Raw genomic sequence first — 20,413 nt, forward strand, 5'->3', positions numbered from 1 at the left:
GTAACAGCAGCATAAAGATGGACGCGCTCATCGTGAAGGTGGCATTTGGTCGGTCACTAAGTGACTACTGCCAGGGAATGGCTTGACGGTCATTCGTGGTGGTGTGCTGGGTTTGTGTTAGGCCGTCAATCAGTTTTCCATACCCGGTTTGTCGGATAGACGGGATATTCGTGCATTCACTATCGAGGGCTTGATAAATGTGGTTTTGTTCTGTCGGATGGAACATAAATCTGTAAAACGAAAAATAAGTTGGTAGATTAGCAACCGCACAATTCATGGTACCTGTAGATAACCATTGTCGAGCTACCCTAGTCATAGCATTATGTGGTTTCCAATGCAATTTGAATGCCGCCGTGGGTCACTGGGGCGTGCATCTGAACTAGAACCTGGTACCGAGTGTCAGTATTCACACAATGTGTTGTATAGATATCATTGTCTACTATGTAGAGACATGTAGGGTGCTTGTGTAATTTAAAGGTAAGAAATATTCTTTGTCAACCCAACGTCTCATTCCAACATGTTGGCTTGCGTACCTGATGTTCGTTTCATGGCGGGATACTCCCATATAGAGGGTTATCGAGGATCCAGTGATTGCAGGCAATGCGTAATTGGAGAGCTATCTGCTTGGGTTGTCTTTCTAGATGGAAGCCATATCAAATCGTTGATATCGTCGGGAGTACGAGAGGAACTAGGTGGGACGTACCCGAAAAATTCATGATAAGAAAATCGATGAAATTTATGTCGAAAACCGTCCGATCAGTGTCTCCCATAGGCGTGCGGGGGAAAAGAGAAGGCCTAGGGTATGGAATTAACCCAAAGTCGAGCATCTTGGAACCTTGAGATTATCCTGCATTTGAAGAAATTTGATCGACTTCCCTCTGTTCGTCTGCCTTTATCTCCACAAAGACATGTATTACTCCAGTCTCACGATCTTCAATTCTACCGTCTGTTATGGCCTTCTAAGATGGAGGTGTTTCTTCGTGCCAAAATTAGCCGTCGAACGGCGTCTGTCTCCGTTGAAGACCCTGTCCAGGTCAAAATGACTCGATTGTATTGGAACGTATGTCTGCGCTCATAAATGACTATCCAACGATGGTATCCCAATTCTCAAATACGAGGATGAAAAGCCAAAAGGTAATCCATCTTCAATCTCTTCAATCACGGATGGTCAGATGTCAGATCCTCGTATTTTGACACCCAATCACTTGCAATGACGATTGGATAGTTTGCGAAGATGAGAGAAGAAGTTATTAAAGCGATAGAATGCGATTAATAGCAATTACTAACGAGATATAGAGTAAACTAGTGAAGGATGTACAGCGATGCAACAGTGAATATACATGAAATGCGAAGACATTACAATGCAAAGCCGAAGGAAGACGCAAAGACAAAACGTGGAGAGGTAAGAAAGCTAGACAACATCTACAATCCGACTAAACCCAACCGCCTCCCTCGTCCGCGGCATACCATTCTTCAGCTTCACAAAGCTAAAGAACGAGAACTTCTGAAGAATCGACCTTCGTCGCGAGAGTTGCTCACCGGTCTCATTTACATTAGTGATACCGGCAGATTTTGTTGTGTTTGAACAATTCGCGCAAGGTTGAGTATGTATGTCGGATACCGGTCTGGGTCTGATGGTCCCTGTATTCATCTTCTCCCTCACTGCCTGCTGCAAATCCTTCTGGCGTTGTTGTTCTGCCTCAGGGCTCATGACTTGCCGTTGACCCTTACTGTCGATGATAACGGGAGGTGATACACCCAGTCCCAGCTCCATTGCGCTGACAGGTCTGGCAGTGGCTGTAGCGGTTTGAGGAAGCCAGCTGTATCTGTACTTCGGGCGAGGGCCTGTTGCTTTATCTGAGGTCACGGTTTCAGTTTCGGTTTCTGTATCCGTGTTGGTCTGGCTTTGGCTTTCGCTCTCCTCCTGTAGATTCTCGACGCGCTTCTTGCGGACTAATCGCGCCGGCATCGTAGCTGGGCCAGGAGGTCGGGATAGGCTAGGGACTATATGAGGCATGGAGTCGAGGTCTCTGATAAGGTCTAGCGGGACTTGGGGATATGGTCCGTTCGCGATGTCCATGCTGTACCGTTGATCGTGTGAGAGCCTGCTATCGTTCGCTCCTACCAGCGTTTCTCCAGAGGAATGTGGCTGCTCGCCATCAGCGTGTGCTGCGTCGTGTGTAGCGGATGATGGGATCCGGGATGTGTTGAAGTCAGATCGTGCAGTGTAGGTGCTTTCTGCACGGGCAATATGGGCTGTTCTATCATAGAGCTCTGAAATATCGTCCTTCTTTTGCTCGCTCTGCTGGACTTCGAACTCTAACCCGGAGTAATATCTGTTTCTTGGTGATCTGAGAGTCGCTGGTAGCGATTGTGCTCGAGGTGCTGTATTTATTTGCGGTACCGTCATGGTTTGTCTCCTCTCGCCCGATATTTCTGGCACTCCGTAGTTGTCATACGAAGGAATGCCTCGTTCGATTCTCCGCTGCAGTCGGTGGCAGGCATATCGGAGTTCCCTCTCCACGTCGCGTGGGATGCAGGGTGGTTCTGTTATATCGCTTGATGGTCGTTTAGCGTTAGAGTTTGTGTTTGGCTTGACGGAGAAGAGTGTGATGGGCTGGTTTCGTTAGATCGGACAGCAAGGTTGTGTGTTATTTGATGGACGTACCTGTGAGAACGAAATGAGCGAGGATCTCGTCCGCCGAAGTCTGTCTCTCAGCGAAGCCTTGAACTCCATGATGTATGACAATAGCCAATGTGCAACAATTGTAAACAATTATGGATAGAGAAGCAGGGCAGAATAGGGATACAAAGGAATCAAACGAGTGTCGATATAAAAACAAAAAGGCCTTATCGGCTTGCCGACTGACGACTGGAATGATAAAATAAACAATGGTCTCAGGCCATGCGCCACAGTCATAGAAGAGCAATAGCAGTAGTAGTGCTGGGATCCGTATTGATCGGACACAAAATGCGGCGGTTGTCGGCGCAATGACTGGAATGCGGGCAATAAACCAGCCCAAAGAATGAATAATTTAACGGCAATGGGTCCGGGAGATGAGCAGTTGATCGACCGCTAATGTCTTATCCTTGAATGATAGTGGGGAAGCAAGAGTAGCTCTGGCGTAGCGTCAGTGGTGAGTGGCGATGAAGTTGAACGATAGTCGACTGGTCAAGTCCTGCTCAACCGAATCCAGAAGGTAAAGAGGGATGATGCAGGTACTGAGAAAGAAGAGATCGGGGAACAAATACGAGTAAAATGCTATCGAAACACAAAAGCCCGTGGTCGAATCCCAAAACAGTTAGTCGTGTCACATTCGCCCAAATAGGAAGACTTGAGGCTTCGCAGGTCCTTCTAATCGCTGATTGGCTGAGAGTGCCGCTGTAGGCCCCAAAAGGGGTTAGCGTAGGGTTATCCAACTTCATCTACTGTCGGAATCTCAATTCTACAGCATCTATTTTGTGCAAGACTGCTGGAAAATGTTTCTGAGTGAGTCAAAAGCTGGTGAGGCGTAATACGCTTTGCGCAATGATGGCAGTCTGAAGAGCGATTTTAAACGTGATACTTGTAGTGTCACAGCATGGCCAGCATGGCGGACAGCATCCAAACAGAGGATGCCCGCTCAATACATATTGACTGCACACATAGTCGTTAAACGTGACAGTGCATACCTCTTCGCTGGTATTGTTGATGTCTACTTCTATGGATTTGCCCTTGAGCATCCCGGTTATCCGCAAGGGATGGGTGCGGACGGTTCGAACATTCCTCGATCAAACAAAAGCATCATTGACTCGAGAAAGAAATGGTAGTCACAGTGGAATGCGGAGTTGTCTGAGGGATGCACAAGTGAGGAACAAGATGTTTGTTGTTTTTTAAGGTCGTTACCCCAGGGGTACAGAGTACTTACTCCTCACGTACCTGTTGGAATCCGACAGTCGAATCAGTGTTAAGGGCTGCAGAAAATATATATCGAGTGCTGTGTATTAAGCTGCTGCGGCTAATCCACTCAGGCGGAATAAAACATAACAATGCATGCAGTTCGAACTGTACCCTGCATGATATATCCTAGCAACACGTGCATACAAAGCTGACTGCTGGGTGCAACTTCCCGAACCGCATACAGCCTCGAGTTGCTTGCTTCTAGAATTCTAAAGGCGACACTACATATGGCCCAGTCTTATAGCATAGAGTACAATATGCATATTTATTGTTTCCCAATATATCACTACCCCTATACTATCTACATGACCCACCACCCTCGGTGAATCCAAGTATAGATACACCCACTGAGGGCTTATGATGGAGAGCAGTTGGATGCTTCTTTACAGTCTTACCTGGTAGGTAACCACGAGAGAGGCAGTTGGATGCTCATCCCTCTTGACTGGTTGCATAAATCACATGAAAAGAACCGCACTGCAACTTCCCCGTATGTATCTCATGCCCGTCGGTGCACCGCCCGACTCTCACGGCGCGTTTCTCTTTCACCGTGAGAACCCGGGATGCATCCGTAGAGCATGGCAAAGCAAAGGCTGCAATTACTGCGCCAATATTGATCAAGGCTTGGTCTTTGCGGGAGCTTACCATGCAGTGATATCCTCGACTTCAGCTTCGCCGAAGGTGCTGCTCTTGGTTAGCTTGTTGACACCGTCGACAATTGTGCCGCCTTCAGTCGTCTGCTTGGACATGATCTCAGGCATGACCTCGCGGAAGAATTCGAGGATATAATGGTTGACCTGCTCGAACTGGAGCAGGAAGGCATCGTGTCCTTCGGGGCTCTCAATGCGCTTCAGTCTCGAGTCTGGAATGCCAGCTGCGATCTCCTTCTGCTCTTCAAATGTAAACAGACCGTCGCTTTCAATCCCCAGAACCAACGCAGGCTGCTCGATTTGGCTCAACGCCTCTTTAACCGGGTCCTCCGACGTCGGACTGGCGCGGTAACGGGAGACATCGTGCGTGTCAAGCTTGCGGGTGATGGCGATATAGCAGTTGGGGTCAAACCGCTTGACAAATTTCTCTCCCTGGTAACGCAGGTAAGATTGGGCTGAGAAGTAGGTTGGGGGCCTCTTCCGTCCCTCGACACTGGGCTTCACAGGAGCGCTGAAAGTTTTGGTACCCGAAAACTGTGGGTCCATATACTCAACGGCCGGCGACTCGGCCTGCAGCTGCGGAGTGGGTGAGCTCCGCGACTGTCCACCCTTGTGTCCATCGTTGTGAACTGCCCAATGTTCATTAGGAGGGGTAGGCAGCTTCTGGGTGTCCTTGATGTTCTGCTGCTTCGAGGGGTCGGGGACATTTCTGCCGAATCGCGACTCGAACGAGTTACGACTGCGATAGGTGAGGAGTGCGGACATGCGTGCAGCTCCCAGCCCAGTCACCGGAGGATCGTCGAAGCTGTAGTAGCCGTCATCGTATTTCGGATCGCTGTAGATGCTTTGTCTTTGAGCCTCTCCCCAGCTGATGCACCATGCGGAATGGCGGGCAGAGGTGGCAATCGGAACAACTGCTCGCACGTAGTCCTTGCCGAAATACGCATATTCCAGAGCGAGCATACCACCCATGGAGCCTCCAATCACCGCTGCAATCTGTTTGACACCCATGTCATCCAAGACCATCTTGTGAATTCTATTTACTCAGTCAGTCACTCGCCTCGGAACTCGTAGCACGAGATGAAACCTTACCTCACATCATCACGGACAGTAGTAAGCGGGAACTCAGGCCCGTAAATTCCCTTCTCCGGGTCGCCGTCCTTGTATGTCACGGCACTGGCACTTCCGTACGGACTACCCAAACTGTTCAAGCAGACAACGTAGAATCGAGACACATCAAAGGCCTGACCAGGTCCACCCAACAGCGGGCCCCACCAATCTGCCACGTCTGCACTACCACTCAATGCATGGCAAATGACCAAAACATTGTCACGGTTGGGAGACAACTCGCCCCGCGCAGTGTAGGCAATAGGGACATTGTGTAGCGTAACACCAGACTCGAGGGTGAACGACGGAACGATAACAGTGGTTTGGTCCGTAATAAGATGTGAATAGGGATTCTCAGGTTGCGAGTCGATTCTCTCTACGGGATTTAGCAGCTGTCCATCGGCATCGCGGGGGTTCATGGAGGAGATGGGGGAGTACTGACGGAATTGCCCAGTGTGGGCGTTTCTTTCAGCCATTGCGGTTGATATTCGCAATGAATGGAATAGATATAAGACAATAAACAAGAAAATGCGACAGATGTCTCTATGTTCGTTCTTGAAAGGTCGAAGGGAGTGAAGAGCTGAAAATCGAAGAACTGGGGTCGGCAACCCTCCACTCCTCCAGTAGCCAATCACAGTGGCCGGTTATGATGGTGATTCATTGGGCGGTGAGAAAATTTCTGCTGATTATTTCAGACCGCCTTCTGTGACTCAACAATGTATAATGTGCATAAACTATTTATGCCCTTATGCACATACATTCCAGAACGGGAAACCCTCACCGTCATCATTTCATCGTCTTCCAAAGAAAACGCTGTCGCCTATAATGAATTCTAAATGTTTGCTATACCCATAGAAACTACGACTTCGAGCAATCTCAAAATACCAGTCCATCCCCGCGAGCCTGTTTTCCCAGAAGGAGAGCTTTGGGACTCCTGGGATGTGAAAGAAGGAGATGGCATGGTATTATATTATTCAGGATACGAATCAAGGAATTGACGTCCCAATAGAAAATATGCACATAACATCATTGTCCTAGAAAACAGATTGGGTAAGCAAGATTCTGATTTCTTCTTCCTACAGTGATCCAGCAAGCGGGTAACCTACACTTCAAGCCCGAGCCCGTAAACCCCAAATGGCCCGTCACGCATTTAGACAGAATCGCTGAGCTAGAGCCCTGCTTTGATCACCGCCGATATGGAATACACAAGAGGAACATCCAGGGAGCGATACGATACCATACAAAATACAGAGCCACAACTTAAGAGCACTAGGCATACGAAGTCCAGATGGTACCGCAAACTGTTCAAATTTTTGCAGTGAGGTCAGCTTTTTCGAAAGTGAAATGTACACCCGGCCTGTCGAGTCTGTTTCTCGTAGATCCATCTAGAGCACGCCTGGGCTTTCCAAAATGCGTCAATGTGCTAACACCAGCAATTAAAAGCTAGTCCCACAGCACGACGATTGTATTGTGTCAACCAACGAAGACATGCTTCCGGAACTGTATATGCAAGGAAATGGCTTTGCCACGGATTGCATTAGAGCAGTGCCTTTTGGCATTTTATTTCAAACACTCGTGGCTGGTCTTCTTTCAGAAACAGTGATGGATTGTTCTTTAATCTCTCTTCGTAGCATGCTTACGCCGTAATTCTCTAGGAAACGGGACGCTATTCTGTGTAAATGTGAGATGAGAACCAAAAGTGAGTGAAATGACTACGTGAAAATGTTTCCCTTGAGCCCACGTGTTTCTAGGCAGTATCTTGACTCTGGACACAACCATTCGCTTCAACATAATCCCAATATTTCAAAAAATCTCGCACGTTATAGTGCTCCATACCCAATAATTTGGGCAACCATTCTCTATAAAGTGTGTTGAAGACCAAGACAATATTGAGTCGCTGAAGAAAAAGATCTGGGATTATTTACCAGCACGTATCAAATACTCCCTAGCAAGCTATAAAAGTCCTTACGAGTAATGCCAACAGCCTGGCATCGCTCAGCCTGGCATCCCTCCATGAGCTCTGCTAAAAATTGACTGGCTGCGACGTTGTGATCGGTCTTGACGAACTTTATAAGCAGTCTGTTGCTTGAAGCATCATGGTATAGTCTCATGTTGGGCAGTCTGCTACGATTCTTGTCTATCTGTTCAAGGACTGAAATGGTGACTCCATCGACGGCAACATATTGAGGCCCTCCGCCTTCAAATTTGCGAACGCTTTGTTGTATCCAGGAGTGGAGGTTCTGATAGCCCACGAGGACATCGCAGTCTGAGAGAGTCACATTGTAGGTGTCGAAGATGTTTTCGGTCATTGTGGTAGCTTGCTGTCCAAAAACAGAGTTAGTTTTTTTTTTTTTTTTTTTTTTACCCCGGAGACACATAATGTTGGCGCGAGCCCCTTGTAACCTGATGACGAGATAGCACGGAATTTATGTGGATGGAAGGAAGAAAGAATTTTACTGAATTTGCTCAGTACAGAGTATAGCTATGTCTTCATGGTGAGGCAGGTCACATCTGAGTGACATGACGGTACATTTCACCAAATCTATGGATTCTAATGAAAGGAACCTTGACCTCGCTGGCCTTAACATGCTCTGGTACTTGGTCGAACAGAAGATCGACAGGAATCAACCAAATCCACCATTTTTGGTCTGACATCCACAACAAGGGAGAGGTCACAATCAACAGGGTAGATCCTGAACTCCTGAACCTTGGCTGGTTAGTCTTGGTGCATTTGCCACTTTTCAACAAGTAACCTCTGACTGTCTCGCCCAATAGCTAGCAGAAACACCAATTTAACCTCATTGTTATACTGGCTCAGCCAGTGGCATGCTTCACAATGCAGTTGATCCAGGTTTTCTAAGAATCCAACCTCAATAACCATAGTAGGTTTATGTGCCAAGTAATGTCGAGTATCTTTCGGCCTGATTGCATCAATTGGCTTCTTAGCTCGACCATTGCTCTCATGCAAACAGGACCCAGTTGAACCCAGGTCGAAGCGAGTAATGTCAATATCCCGGCAAGTGTCTAGGAATTCGCCATAGAACTCACTTGCTGCAATAATATGACATCTGCTGATAAACTTGATGATAAGCCTTTCGCTGGGAATATCATGGAGAATTATCATGAAAAGCAATCCAAGGCGGTGCTTTTTGATATTCTTAATGACTTGTTGAGTTACACTTTGGACTGCGACCTATTGTAATCCGTCTCCCTTATGCTATTTTGTGGCGGACAGTTCCAGGAAGACTCGGAGTTTTGTGTAACCCACAAAGAAGTTCAAAGATACTCTGCCGTCTTGATAGGGTTGAGTCTGTGATTGTGGAAGCGGTCGTGGTATTGACGGTCTTATATATTTTGAAGAGCTCTGTGTACAAAATGGGCAGTTCTGACGTTGACAAGCGTGTTAGAATTAAGACAGTGCCAAAGTGAGTCACATCAATTTATTTCTAAGGAGCCAATATGGTGGGTTCCAAATACACCACCGATAGTTGACAGGATGTAGGCATAGTCATGGCAGAATGATGTATGATGATATTCACTTCGCCCTCCCGAGAAGCCAATTAGGGCTTCAACAGGGTAGCTCCAAGACAAAAAGGATAAGGTTAAGCGAAGCTGTGAATAAGTGGAGCAACAAAGCAAGTTCTTTCCTTCCAGAACCCATCTCTATAATCTTGTTGCTGCCCAACGATCAGAGGTTATCACTCTATATATTCCTGATTGTCTACATACGCCCTTATATTGCGCGCAAAAATGCCTCAACAAAGGGTATATGGGCCCAGTTCCGGGGAATTTCATGAATGATTGCTGACTGGTTACTTATTGTGCTTAGTCTTGTGACGGTTCTGTTCAATATGAAGTTTATTGGTGGACTATCTGGCGAAATACTAGCATGAGGAGGAAAAGAAGAAAGAACGCTGTGCCTGCCGGCGCTGAACTATTTAATGTGCGAGGGGCCCTGGCCCTAAAACAGAACAAAGAAATCAACACAAAGGAATCAAACATGTCATGTGACTTAGCGAGCACTCATGCTCCGTGACAAGTCTTGCACCAAGTGTTGACATAAGAAAAGGCGATGTGACCATGGGACACCATGTTCAGGTTGGATGCCGGCCTTCAAAAGCCTGACTCCATTATACATCCCAAGATAACATCGGGAGAAGGCTCCAAAAAGTTTGAAGACGACCGCAATGAACCAGCTAAATGTTTGGCATGATTCTCTAATGGCCTTCATGCGCCGGGCACTTGCAATACTCGGTAGAATGCACATTCTCGAATCAGCAATGAAGTAGTCGAGTATCTATGATTACTTCAAGATTTGTGTATTCAAAATATTTAAGGCAGTAACCGATCTCTTCTCATACAAGCATGGTCAGGCACTGTGGACACAGCCTTTGGCAAGGACAGATTACGTCGGTACGGTAACTAAGCTCAGAAAGGCGTCATTGCGTGCGCCACAGCTAGAGCCTCGAACAACAGATCAGATGTTATATAGTTCTTTGGACAAGAAAACCCGCAACTTAAGGACCTAAATCATTGGTTCAAGTGGCAGAAGAAGTGTTTCTCGGAGTCATAGCACGGTATCTATACTTTCACTATCGCTGCAAGTTCTTGCGGGCATTAGATCCGATACTTAAGTATATTACTAGAGTACGACAACTCGACCAAATTCGCTAGGACCTCATTGGAAAATGAAATACAGCAAAACCTGACCCTGCTAGGAGTTTTGGCAAGAATATGGCTTCTTGATCGTCTGTGGCACCTCTGCCATCTATCTGGATTACGAACGATCGCATTCTAAGCATTCACGACGCGCTTCTCATCGAAAAGACTTTGAACAAGATTCGAAGCAGTGCTTTAGCGGGCACCAACACTGCGTAACCGTTGGTATAAGGCATTCATAAACATCGTTAATCATATCATTCAACTGAATACATAACTAGGACTTGGCTCTGGTTTTCTTCCTGTTTGTCGTAGTTGTCGTTGCATTCAGTGGCATATTCCGAACTTAAACACATGATCAGTTTGGTCAGTTTGTGCGAACATAGTGAAGGGAGAGCTGATGATTGTGCGAAGCCGCCAGATTTATGCTCCTAGAGTTCATTGAACATATAGGACACAAATTGATGGGCTAGGGCTCTCACAGATTCGGCAAGACGATGATAGCGGGAATACAGATATTATATCTGATAATCAATGCTGGAATAAGGAAGGATGGAACTCGATGAAGTAGGTCTAGACCAAGATACATATCTAGGCTATCGAAAAGACCTCAATGTGGAGAACAGCATAATGGATGCCATCCGCAAACCTGTCAACCTATCAAATAGTACGCCTAAACCCCAAAACAACCACCCATTGATACCCAGAAAGAATCCAAAATAGACAAACACCAGAGTACATGTACATGTACACCCTCGCTAAAACGCCCCGATTGCCTCCTCTTTCGCTTTCCGACTTGCTTCTTTGCGCTTGAGACGTGCTTGGGCCGCGATCTTCCGGTCTATTGGCATCGCATCGCGTTGGGATTCTGATAAACCGAGTCGTTGTTGTTTTGTATTGCCAGATAAAGCTTCAAGGCCGTATTTGGTGGGTGAACGGCGGCGACGCTGCTGAGCGCGGGCCTGCTTTTCCTCCTCGAGATCAGCTAGATAACGGCCGCGAGACATCGTACGCTGATCATCTAGACCGTGATCTAGTCTTGTCGATGATTTTCGGTTATAGGAGGGTTTGATAGATGAGAGATCTGGAGGCGAAGAGGGCGGGATCACCACGTCGCCTTCATCATCGGGTACGTGGTTGAACCGGCGGGACTGTCTTTGAGAGCCTTCCTCTTCTTCTGCATATATTGATGGACTGTTATCGTCGCCGTCTATGTCGATCCCCATGGCCTGTGCAGCTCGTCTCAGGTCAAGAGGGTCGTCGGTTGCACTTTGTAATTGGCGATAGCGCCGTTCCTTCGAGCGGGGACTCGGACTTGGAGGGTCGCCAAATTCCTCTGTCTCGTCATTTTCATGGCCCCTCTGGGGGCTCCTTTGTCCGAAATCGTACACGTTGACTCCTGTATAGTCTTTGCGTGGACTGAGGGTAAGGCGACCAGATTCGAAATCCGGAAGACGATCAAGAGTGCCGAGGGTCAATTTCAAACGCTCGATCTGTTCGAGCAGGCTGTAACGTTCTTCTTCGAAGGACTCCTTGAGGGACTCTTGTGACTCTCGGTGTCGCTGGGTCACGGTTCTCAAGCGTTCTCTGTATTCTCGGATTCGTAATTCCAATTTGGCTTCTCTCTGCTTCAGCTTTGCTTCCTTTTCTTTGCGCCGCCCCTCATATTTGGTCATCTCTGACTTGAATCGTGCCAAGGTGTGTTTGAGTGTAGTGTTTTCTTTCTCTAAATCTGAAGCCTTTTGCTCTGAGCTTTCCGAGAGATCGTGGAGTTTGCTGAGGTCTGACCGCTGATTCTGCATCGACTTAATCTTTGCATTTGCCTGCTCCAGTGCCTGCTGGGTTTTGCGCAATTCCTCAGAAGTTTTATCGTTACCATCCGGTTGCTCTTTGATATCTTCCATCTCGTTGCTAACCACTCCATGTTGCTCCAGGGCTTTGCGCAGCATGGTAACACGGTGCTTATATTGCAAGGCCAAAGCTGTCTGCTTGGTGAGATCCTGAATCAGTTTCTCTTTGTCATGCTTATCTCCCTCAGTGACCATCGTCGATGCCAACTGCGATACATGACGTTCCATTTCCGCGACCTTTTCCTCCTCTTGTTTCAGCTTCCCAGCTAAACGCACGGCCTCCTCATCTTTCTTCCGGGCGTAGGCTTTCGCAACAGAGCGGTATTGGACAAGTCGTTTGATTTCCCAATCAGTCTTCGTCCTGTATTTATCAAACTCGGTTTTCCAATATTTCCCTGACTGGGAACGCGGTTCGTTCATATTGAGGGTTTCATCATTGTCGTCGTTCCCTGCCGACGGCGGGGCCATTTTCGATGTAATTCCACCTGATCGATTTTCGCTAGGTTTGGACGTCTGTGTAAGTTGAAAATCTTTCGAGGAGCGTTTCTCGCGTGAATCCAGCAAAGCCTGCGTTAGCTTGCTGCGCGGTTTCCCGTCCGACGAACCAGATGCCCATTGGCTACTAGGACTGGTGGATAAATTCGTGGGTGTCGTTAATGAAGGAGTTTTGCTGGGTGATTCTTGTTTCCGTTCATTATCCACGACGCCATCGCCGAATGACACGGTTTTGCGCCGGTTCGAGATGGTACCGGGTGTAACAAGGATGCTTTTTGTCGGGGAAGCCATCGTGTTCCCAGTCGGAGCAGTGTCGGGCTTCAACGTTGGTATGTTATCATTCTTTAAGCTCCCTGTCGAATGATCTTTCCTCGAATCGACCTGCTCTCGCGTGCGGCTAGCAGGTTGTTGTTCCTTCGTGCGGGACACCCTATCACGGTCCTCCTCTTCCGGTGCTGGCGTACCAAACAGCGCACTCTTAAACGCACGAAGCGCAAACACAGGCGCAGGGGTCTCGGGCGGATCGAGGACTTTTGAGTTGTCTATGGAACAGTAAACAAGTCAGTACATGGACTTTCTGTATGTGGATCATGTCATCCACAATCCTCCGGGATCCTATTCGTCCTTGCATAACTGGGGCCACTTATTTCGCCCACAACACAAGCATAGCTCCCCGGAAACCATAGAACAACTATGAGAGTAAACGTACCGGCGGAATACGCGAACTGCTCGTTCTGATTCTGCCCCGTCATCCAACCCAACATCTCGACAATGCCGCGGGAAAGTAAATTCCAATTGTTCAGATTGTCACAATATTAAGACACAAGACGCATCACGCCCGCGATGCCATTGGGTATCGACCAGCCTGCGAACTGGAATGCGCGATTGACGTGGAGCGCTGTGCTTTGTTTACGGGCAGCGCTTCCAAAGGCGGTGAACAACGGAAAAACACCGGCTCCGCTATCGATACCAATCTGCTTTTCTCTTGCTCTCTTTCTTCTTATCAGCATCACATACACAGCTTTACAGCATTACCCTCGTTTATTCACCTTGGTTTATTTTTTGGGTAGAGATGACCCCCCTTGAGCTATAGAGGGCTGCAGCTTCGGCTGCATCTTTGTCACTTCCTCCTTCCGTGGCAAAGACCGACTCAATCTGGGTGCAACTCTTTCCACACCGCCCACGCCCCGCTATGCCTCACAAGCAGAAGAAGGCTTCTAATCATGCCCTAAGAATCGGCTCTCCCCGGGCGGAGAAAAAGCAGCAACAGCATCAATCGGTTCCGAATACCCCTCCGCCGATCGTAGCTCCTACGAATTACCGCGAGATTCATCAGAATGAGGTGGAAGCTCTCCGCTCTATCTACGGAGATGACTTTGAAGAGGTCGAGAACAGGCGCTCGGCCTGGCATGTAAGTTAGCCGGAGTGTGAATTAATTGGGGGTACAGAGTAGCTGACAGGTGTGTCACATAGCAATCCTCCGATGTTTGCTTCAGGCTCCATTTGCGAGCTTCGTCCAACCCAGAAGTCCGCATTCAATTGCTGGTCGAGCTGCCGGCAACCTATCCCAAAACCTATCCGAACTTGTCGTTAGAGAACCTGGCCGAATTTCGCGAAGGAGCGCAGTCACGGATTCTGGATATCGTCGAAAATAAACCAAAGTTGCTCGTTGGGACAGAGATGATATACGAGCTTGGTGTATCGATCCAGGATGTCCTTGAAGATGTGGCTCAAGCCAAGGAGCAAGATAAAGATCTTCCCAGTCTAGAAGAAGAGCGCATGAAGCAAGAAGCCGCAGCGATGCACCAGGCAGAGTTGGAAAGACAAGAAGAAATTCGGAAACAGGAGGCTGCTACGGCTGAGGAGGAACGAGCTCTTCAGCAATTGATTGAGAACAAAATTAGAGAAAGATCTAGGGCCCGGTTATCTCGACGAAAAAGTCGAACAGCTGGGATGGATTCGAACGGATTCACGGATGACATTGAGCATGTTCCAGGCGCGATTGCCTTCGATCCTCCGCTGGTTATGAATGATTCCGATGAGCAATTGCTGAAGTTCCGGGCTGTTTTTGGAAAGACTCTGCTCAAAAGTATCCATGGGAAGGAAACCTTTACTGTACGACCAGTTGTTTCTGAAAATCGCCCCCATGCGCCCCTTTTAGTCTTGAAGGAGTACTCGCTTGAGAAGGGACTTGGAACTTTGGCATTTCGAGAGCGGATGCGGACTAGTGAAGATAAACTGGAATCAATCAAGAAACTACGCCATCCCAATCTCATCGACTTTGTTGGTTTCAAGATCAATAGTCCTGACATATATGACGGCTCGCATGATAATGCCTGGAAAGTATATGCTCTTGTGGAGTACGCGAACAAGGGCTCTTTGGTGGAATTCCTGGATCTCGTGGGTACTGTCCCTGTAGAGATGCTCCGCAGCTGGATGCTCCAATTGCTCGAAGGCTTGGAGTTCTATCACCGCAGTGGGTTTGTCCATGGGGAGATTCACAGTGGGCGGGTTATGTTATTCAGGAGTCCGACAGGAGGAACCACCGTGAAATTGCAACCAAGCATTGAGGGAGCTTTGCCAAGTCCCGCAGGTGGCAGGAGTCGGTCAATGGCGACCTCCAAATCTCCGTTCTGGACGCCTCCGGAGTTGACTCAGGAGGATGTGCCGCTATCTATGAAGACCGATGTCTGGGATTTAGGCATAGTTCTTTTGCAGATGGGATTCGGCAAGGATGTCATGCTGCGCTACACTTCTGCGAATGCGCTGATGGGAGCACTCGATCTTTCATCCCCTTTGCAGGACCTGCTCGAAGAATTCTTCCGTCCGGACCCCAAGAAGCGACCTACAGCGTTCCAGCTTCAACCTTCCGAATTCTTCCGTGTTGATACGCCTCTGATAATGCAGACTAGTACAGCCAATTCTATGTCGCTTCCAAGACGGCCACGCATGGACTCCTTTGGTGGTATTTCTGCGCTTTCACGTTACAACCAGGATTTTGACGAAGCCGGTCGTCTAGGCAAAGGCGGCTTCGGTCAGGTCGTGAAGGCTCGAAACAAACTTGATGGTCGGTTTTACGCTGTCAAGAAGATCTCTCAGAAGTCAGCTGCTGCGTTGAAGGATACATTGTCGGAGATCATGTTACTATCCCGGTTGAATCACCCGTACGTGGTGCGCTACTACACAGCTTGGCTTGAAGAGGACTTCGACCTTGGTGACGAGGACGCTGTCTCCTCCACTGACGGCGATCCGTTTGTGAGTCGAGACCCCGGTAGTGTTGGTTTTAGTACAGGTGGACTTGACTTTATCAGTTCCAGCGGTTACTCGGGAATCCAGTTTGGCTTGGACAGCGACGATGAAGACGCTGGATCAGTCTCCGAACAAGATAGAAAGGAGACACTTGATGGTTATGACGACTCTGAAAGCGAGAGCGGAACTGAACCAAGCCGGATGAAGACCAGTTCGCAAGGGCGACCTGTGTTTACCACACTGTACATTCAGATGGAATATTGCGAGAAACATACTCTTCGTGATCTTATCAGGAACGGCCTTTATGATGATGTTGACAGATCCTGGCGCCTCTTTCGCCAAATCCTAGACGGGTTGAGCCATATCCATGGCCATGGTATTATACACCGAGATCTGAAACCGGATAATATCTTCATTGATGTGGCGAACAACCCGCGTATCGGAGATTTCGGACTAGCGACCAGTGGGCAGTTCATGACTGCAGTTCGTTCGTCTGCAACAGCGGATCTTGGAGGCAACTTAACTCGTAGCCTGGGTACGACTTACTATGTCGCGCCTGAGATGAAATCTGGATTCACGGGAAACTACAATGAGAAGGTTGATGTAAGTATCTCTCCATTCCTCTTATCCTCCCAAGCTTATGGCTAATCGCGAAATAGATGTATTCCCTGGGAGTGATCTTCTTTGAAATGTGTCATCCCTTAGCTACCGGCATGGAACGTGATCAGACACTGCGAGAAATTAGGGAGAAGAACCATACTCTCCCTGCTACATTCCAGCACTCGGATAAAGTGGTACAGGGCAAGATCATTGAATCACTGCTGAACCATACACCGAATGAGCGTCCATCAGCCGAAGAGCTTCTTCATAATGGGAACATCCCTTTGCAGGTCGAGGAAGAAACATTCAGAAGGGCTATCGTCCACTTGCTCTCCGACCCAAATTCTCCAGACTACAAGAAAATTCTTTCAGCCATTTTCTCCCAATCTCCCAAGCGATTCGAGGATATTGCCTGGGACATGGACTCGCGCGTATCGCCGGCAGCGAATGAGCTATTGGTTCAAGGTTTGGTCAAAGACAAGCTGATATCCATCTTTCGCCGGCATGGAGCGGTGGAGAGCGCGAGACAAATGCTTTTCCCGCGATCTCAGCATTACAATCATGGCGCTGTGCGGCTGCTTGGGTCGTCTGGCAATTTGCTCCAGTTGCCTTTTGACTTGACTTTGCCGAATGCGCGCGCCATCCCTCGACAAGACCCTTCGCTGGAGAAAACATTTGCCTTTGGCACGGTCTACAGAGAAACGCCCCACGGTGGTGAGCCGCGAACTCACAAGGAAGTGGACTTCGACATCGTGTCGCACAACACGTTAGATTTGGCGTTGAAGGAAGCCGAAGTCATCAAGGTACTGGACGAAATCATCGAGGAATTTCCGCCGCTTAGATCAGCGCAGATGTGTTTCATGGTCAACCACTCTGATTTGCTTCAATTGATCATGGAATTCTGTCGTATTACTCCTTCCCAGATCCCGTTGGTCAAAGAGATCATCAGCAAGTTGAACGTCGGAAAATGGTCAATGCAAAAGATTAGGAGTGAGCTTCGTTCGCCTGCTGTTGGTGTTGCCTCTACATCGTTGGACAATCTTGCGAGGTTTGACTTCAGAGGTTTGTATACCCCCTTTATCAATACGAACTTTGACTGACGAACTATCAGACTCTCCGAAACAGGCCCATAAGAAATTGCGGGCTATCATGGAGGGCACGCCATTTGCCGAACGACTGACTCCAATTTTTGCTCGCCTGAACTTGATAGTCAATTACCTGCAGGAGTTCGACGTGAAGCGGAAAGTCTATGTTAACCCGCTTTCCAGTCTGAACGACAAGTTTTTCAGAGGTAGCATTCTTTTCCAGTGCGTCTTTGACAACAAGCGGCGCGATGTGTTTGCAGCAGGTGGTCGATATGACCGGCTGGTACAAGAGTTCTCCCCAAAGGCTTCTAGTCGCATTCAAACTCATGCCGTGGGTTTCAATTTGAGCTGGGATAGGCTTAGTTCGTCGATGCTTGGACATCTCAAGGAGCCGACCAAGCCGTCTTTGAAGCATTCAGAAGCTGAAGCTGGGGCTGGGACATTCTGGAAGACTCGGAGGGTAAGTCAATATTCCCATAAGGTGCCCCTTGGATAAGTAGCTAATTCAGTAGTGCGATGTACTTGTCGCCAGCTTTGACGCAACTGTCTTGCGCACAGTAGGCATCAAGGTCGTTCAAGATTTGTGGTCTAGCGACATCAGTGCGGAGTTGGCAGTCGATGCCTCTTCCCTTGAAGAACTTCTCAGCAAATACAGAGATCACAACCACAGCTGGATCGTCATTGCCAAGCAAGACAGCAAAGAACGAGGGTTCAAGGTCCGAAGCCTGGCCCCAAGGGAAGAATACGACTTGAGAGCCTCAGAACTCGTTCCTTGGCTTCGAAATGAGATCCGTGCGCGCAACCTGCGCGAGGGCACAACTGATCATTCGAAACAGCATCGGCTGCCCAGTCAGCCGGACGTGTCGTTTCCTGGCAATGAAAGAACCAATGATATACGTATCTTGGTTTCTCAGCACCGGAGTAAGAAGAGCAATAGGCGGAATATCGTTGATTCGGGTATGTTCTGCCCCTACATTAACCTCACTCCTGACAAATTGCTAACGGAATGCAGCTCTTCAACGTTCGCGCGAAGTCGTCGAACAAGCCCTCAATGGCCCCATCGCTGCTATCGATACTCGGGATGATGTCCTGGAGTCTATCCGCGACACGCGTTTATCAGACCCTGACAGCTGGCGCACAGTGATACAGAATGCACCGCCGAGTGAACGGAAATACCTCAGTCAAGTACATGAGCTCCTCTGCGATCTTGCCAATGAAAGCATTATGGGTGATGGCACCGAGAGCTACACGAATGCCTTTATATACAACTATCGCACAGGATCTTGCTTGTATTATGATCTTGGACGGATGAGTGAGAGATAGGGGTTATCTCATGAGGTTGACGTATGATGTGTTATAACTATGTTTGCAATATTGGCGTTTTTATTTTGCTGTTTCCAATCGCCTCTCCGTTATTTAGCGAATTATACCCAAATGAGAATTACATGCAGATAGAAAGTCATGTGCTGAAAACAAGGTATCTTGCAAATTATTGTACAACCTAAGTGCGCCGAACCACGAGATTAATCGCTCTCATCATCGCTTCCGTATGCTACCAGAGGCCCCGAAGACGGAGCAGCCTTTTGTGTCGTGACGTTCCCACCTGCTAATCCTTGTAGTGCAGCCACCGTAGAGTTGGAGAAGATACCACCGCTCTGTTGCTGCTCCTGTTGGAAAGGTGCAGCAGCAGCAGGAGGCGCAGATTCGATCATAAGATGCTGCTCCGGCGCCTCCAATTGAGGTGCAGTCCCAGCATCCTCCAACTCCTTTGTCCTGGTATACCAAACCTCATCCGGGGGCTCGTAGCCATCCAGTCCAAAACTACCCTCAATCTTCTTCCTCTTCCTCGCCTCAGGGTCCCTACCCTCAATCTCCGCAACGAACTCAGCAGGAAGGGCCCTCCTAACCGCCTCAGCAGCCTGCTCCTCCAACCTCCGCGCCTCACGCTTCTGCGCCAACGGATTCGGATCAACCGTCGCCCACCGCACATTCAGAATCTCACTATGATCCAAACTCTGATGCGCCATAGCCTCCTTGGCGAACTGCGCATTCGCCTCGTTCGTATACGTAACGAATGCAACACCCCGATTCGTCAAAACTCGCGTCCGCTCAACCTGTCCCCATTCCGCAAAATGACGCGCAACAACCTCCTCAATATCATCCGTAACATGGATCCGTCCAACATATAGCGTGCGATTTTGTCTCATAAACGATCCCACGCCGCCCATATCATCACGGTAATCACTAAACTTGTCGCGGCCGAAACAATCCACATTCGGATTAAACAGATCATGCAGCGTTGGCAGTCGATGCAAATACTCGCACTCATGCCCCTTCGGACAAAGACCCCTCGCAAAGAATAAACAGAAATACGACCCGGCCACTTTATCCGCGCGCGTGTATCCGCTATCCTTCGCCACATTGCACCGCGACGACGCGGCCTGTTTCGAGAGATACTTGTCCTCGCGGTCACCGCCGGACCATTTGTTGTACCAGATGTTGAAGACTGTTCCGGTTTGGGGAGGGGGTTCTGATTTGATGGTTGCTGGGTCGACTTGAGGGCGGGCTGGGCGACGCTTTCGGCGGATTATCTTCTTTTTCTTCTGGGTGCCGTCTGCTTCGGTAGTAGTAGTGATTGCGGTTTCTGTTGGTTGTGTTGTGAGGGCATTTCCATCGTTGGGGGTAGGTTCTGTGCCGGATGGGGGTGGGCTGGGGATTGTGGTTTGGGGTGGATCGACCACTTCTGTGTCTGCCATGGTTGCAGTATTTAAAGACTGTTAG

The 20,413-nt window shown here is 48.5% G+C and overlaps 6 protein-coding genes across 6 annotated transcripts; 1 reads left to right on the forward strand and 5 right to left on the reverse strand.

Annotated features, from left to right (window-relative positions):
• Positions 1 to 1,411: 1,411 nt before the first annotated feature.
• On the reverse strand, positions 1,412 to 2,737 carry ACHE_20343A (uncharacterized protein; the record flags this gene model as incomplete). Its single annotated transcript, XM_043284636.1, has 2 exons — positions 1,412 to 2,617; positions 2,669 to 2,737. 2 exons carry the CDS (start codon positions 2,735 to 2,737, stop codon positions 1,412 to 1,414), a joined length of 1,275 nt encoding a protein of 424 aa, XP_043133407.1.
• A 1,841-nt stretch (positions 2,738 to 4,578) lies between these two features.
• met2 (homoserine O-acetyltransferase) lies at positions 4,579 to 6,170 on the reverse strand (the record flags this gene model as incomplete). The annotated part of the gene is made up of 2 exons (XM_043284637.1): positions 4,579 to 5,623; positions 5,680 to 6,170. 2 exons carry the CDS (start codon positions 6,168 to 6,170, stop codon positions 4,579 to 4,581), a joined length of 1,536 nt encoding a protein of 511 aa, XP_043133408.1.
• Positions 6,171 to 7,628: 1,458 nt separating this feature from the next.
• ACHE_20345A (uncharacterized protein) lies at positions 7,629 to 8,349 on the reverse strand (the record flags this gene model as incomplete). Its single annotated transcript, XM_043284638.1, has 2 exons — positions 7,629 to 8,015; positions 8,260 to 8,349. The coding sequence occupies 2 exons, from the start codon at positions 8,347 to 8,349 to the stop codon at positions 7,629 to 7,631; spliced, it is 477 nt and encodes a 158-aa protein (XP_043133409.1).
• A 2,762-nt stretch (positions 8,350 to 11,111) lies between these two features.
• ACHE_20346A (uncharacterized protein) lies at positions 11,112 to 13,462 on the reverse strand (the record flags this gene model as incomplete). Its single annotated transcript, XM_043284639.1, has 2 exons — positions 11,112 to 13,240; positions 13,408 to 13,462. The coding sequence occupies 2 exons, from the start codon at positions 13,460 to 13,462 to the stop codon at positions 11,112 to 11,114; spliced, it is 2,184 nt and encodes a 727-aa protein (XP_043133410.1).
• Positions 13,463 to 13,890: 428 nt separating this feature from the next.
• cpcC (putative protein kinase (Gcn2)) lies at positions 13,891 to 18,955 on the forward strand (the record flags this gene model as incomplete). The annotated part of the gene is made up of 6 exons (XM_043284640.1): positions 13,891 to 14,109; positions 14,172 to 16,550; positions 16,607 to 17,609; positions 17,659 to 18,092; positions 18,145 to 18,589; positions 18,645 to 18,955. 6 exons carry the CDS (start codon positions 13,891 to 13,893, stop codon positions 18,953 to 18,955), a joined length of 4,791 nt encoding a protein of 1,596 aa, XP_043133411.1.
• A 200-nt stretch (positions 18,956 to 19,155) lies between these two features.
• On the reverse strand, positions 19,156 to 20,388 carry cwc2 (active spliceosome conformation promoter CWC2; the record flags this gene model as incomplete). Its single annotated transcript, XM_043284641.1, has 1 exon — positions 19,156 to 20,388. One exon carries the CDS (start codon positions 20,386 to 20,388, stop codon positions 19,156 to 19,158), a length of 1,233 nt encoding a protein of 410 aa, XP_043133412.1.
• Between the last annotated feature and the right edge of the window lie 25 nt (positions 20,389 to 20,413).

The sequence above is a fragment of the Aspergillus chevalieri genome, chromosome 2 (genome assembly GCF_016861735.1).
Source record: "Aspergillus chevalieri M1 DNA, chromosome 2, nearly complete sequence".
Lineage (NCBI taxonomy): Eukaryota > Fungi > Ascomycota > Eurotiomycetes > Eurotiales > Aspergillaceae > Aspergillus > Aspergillus chevalieri.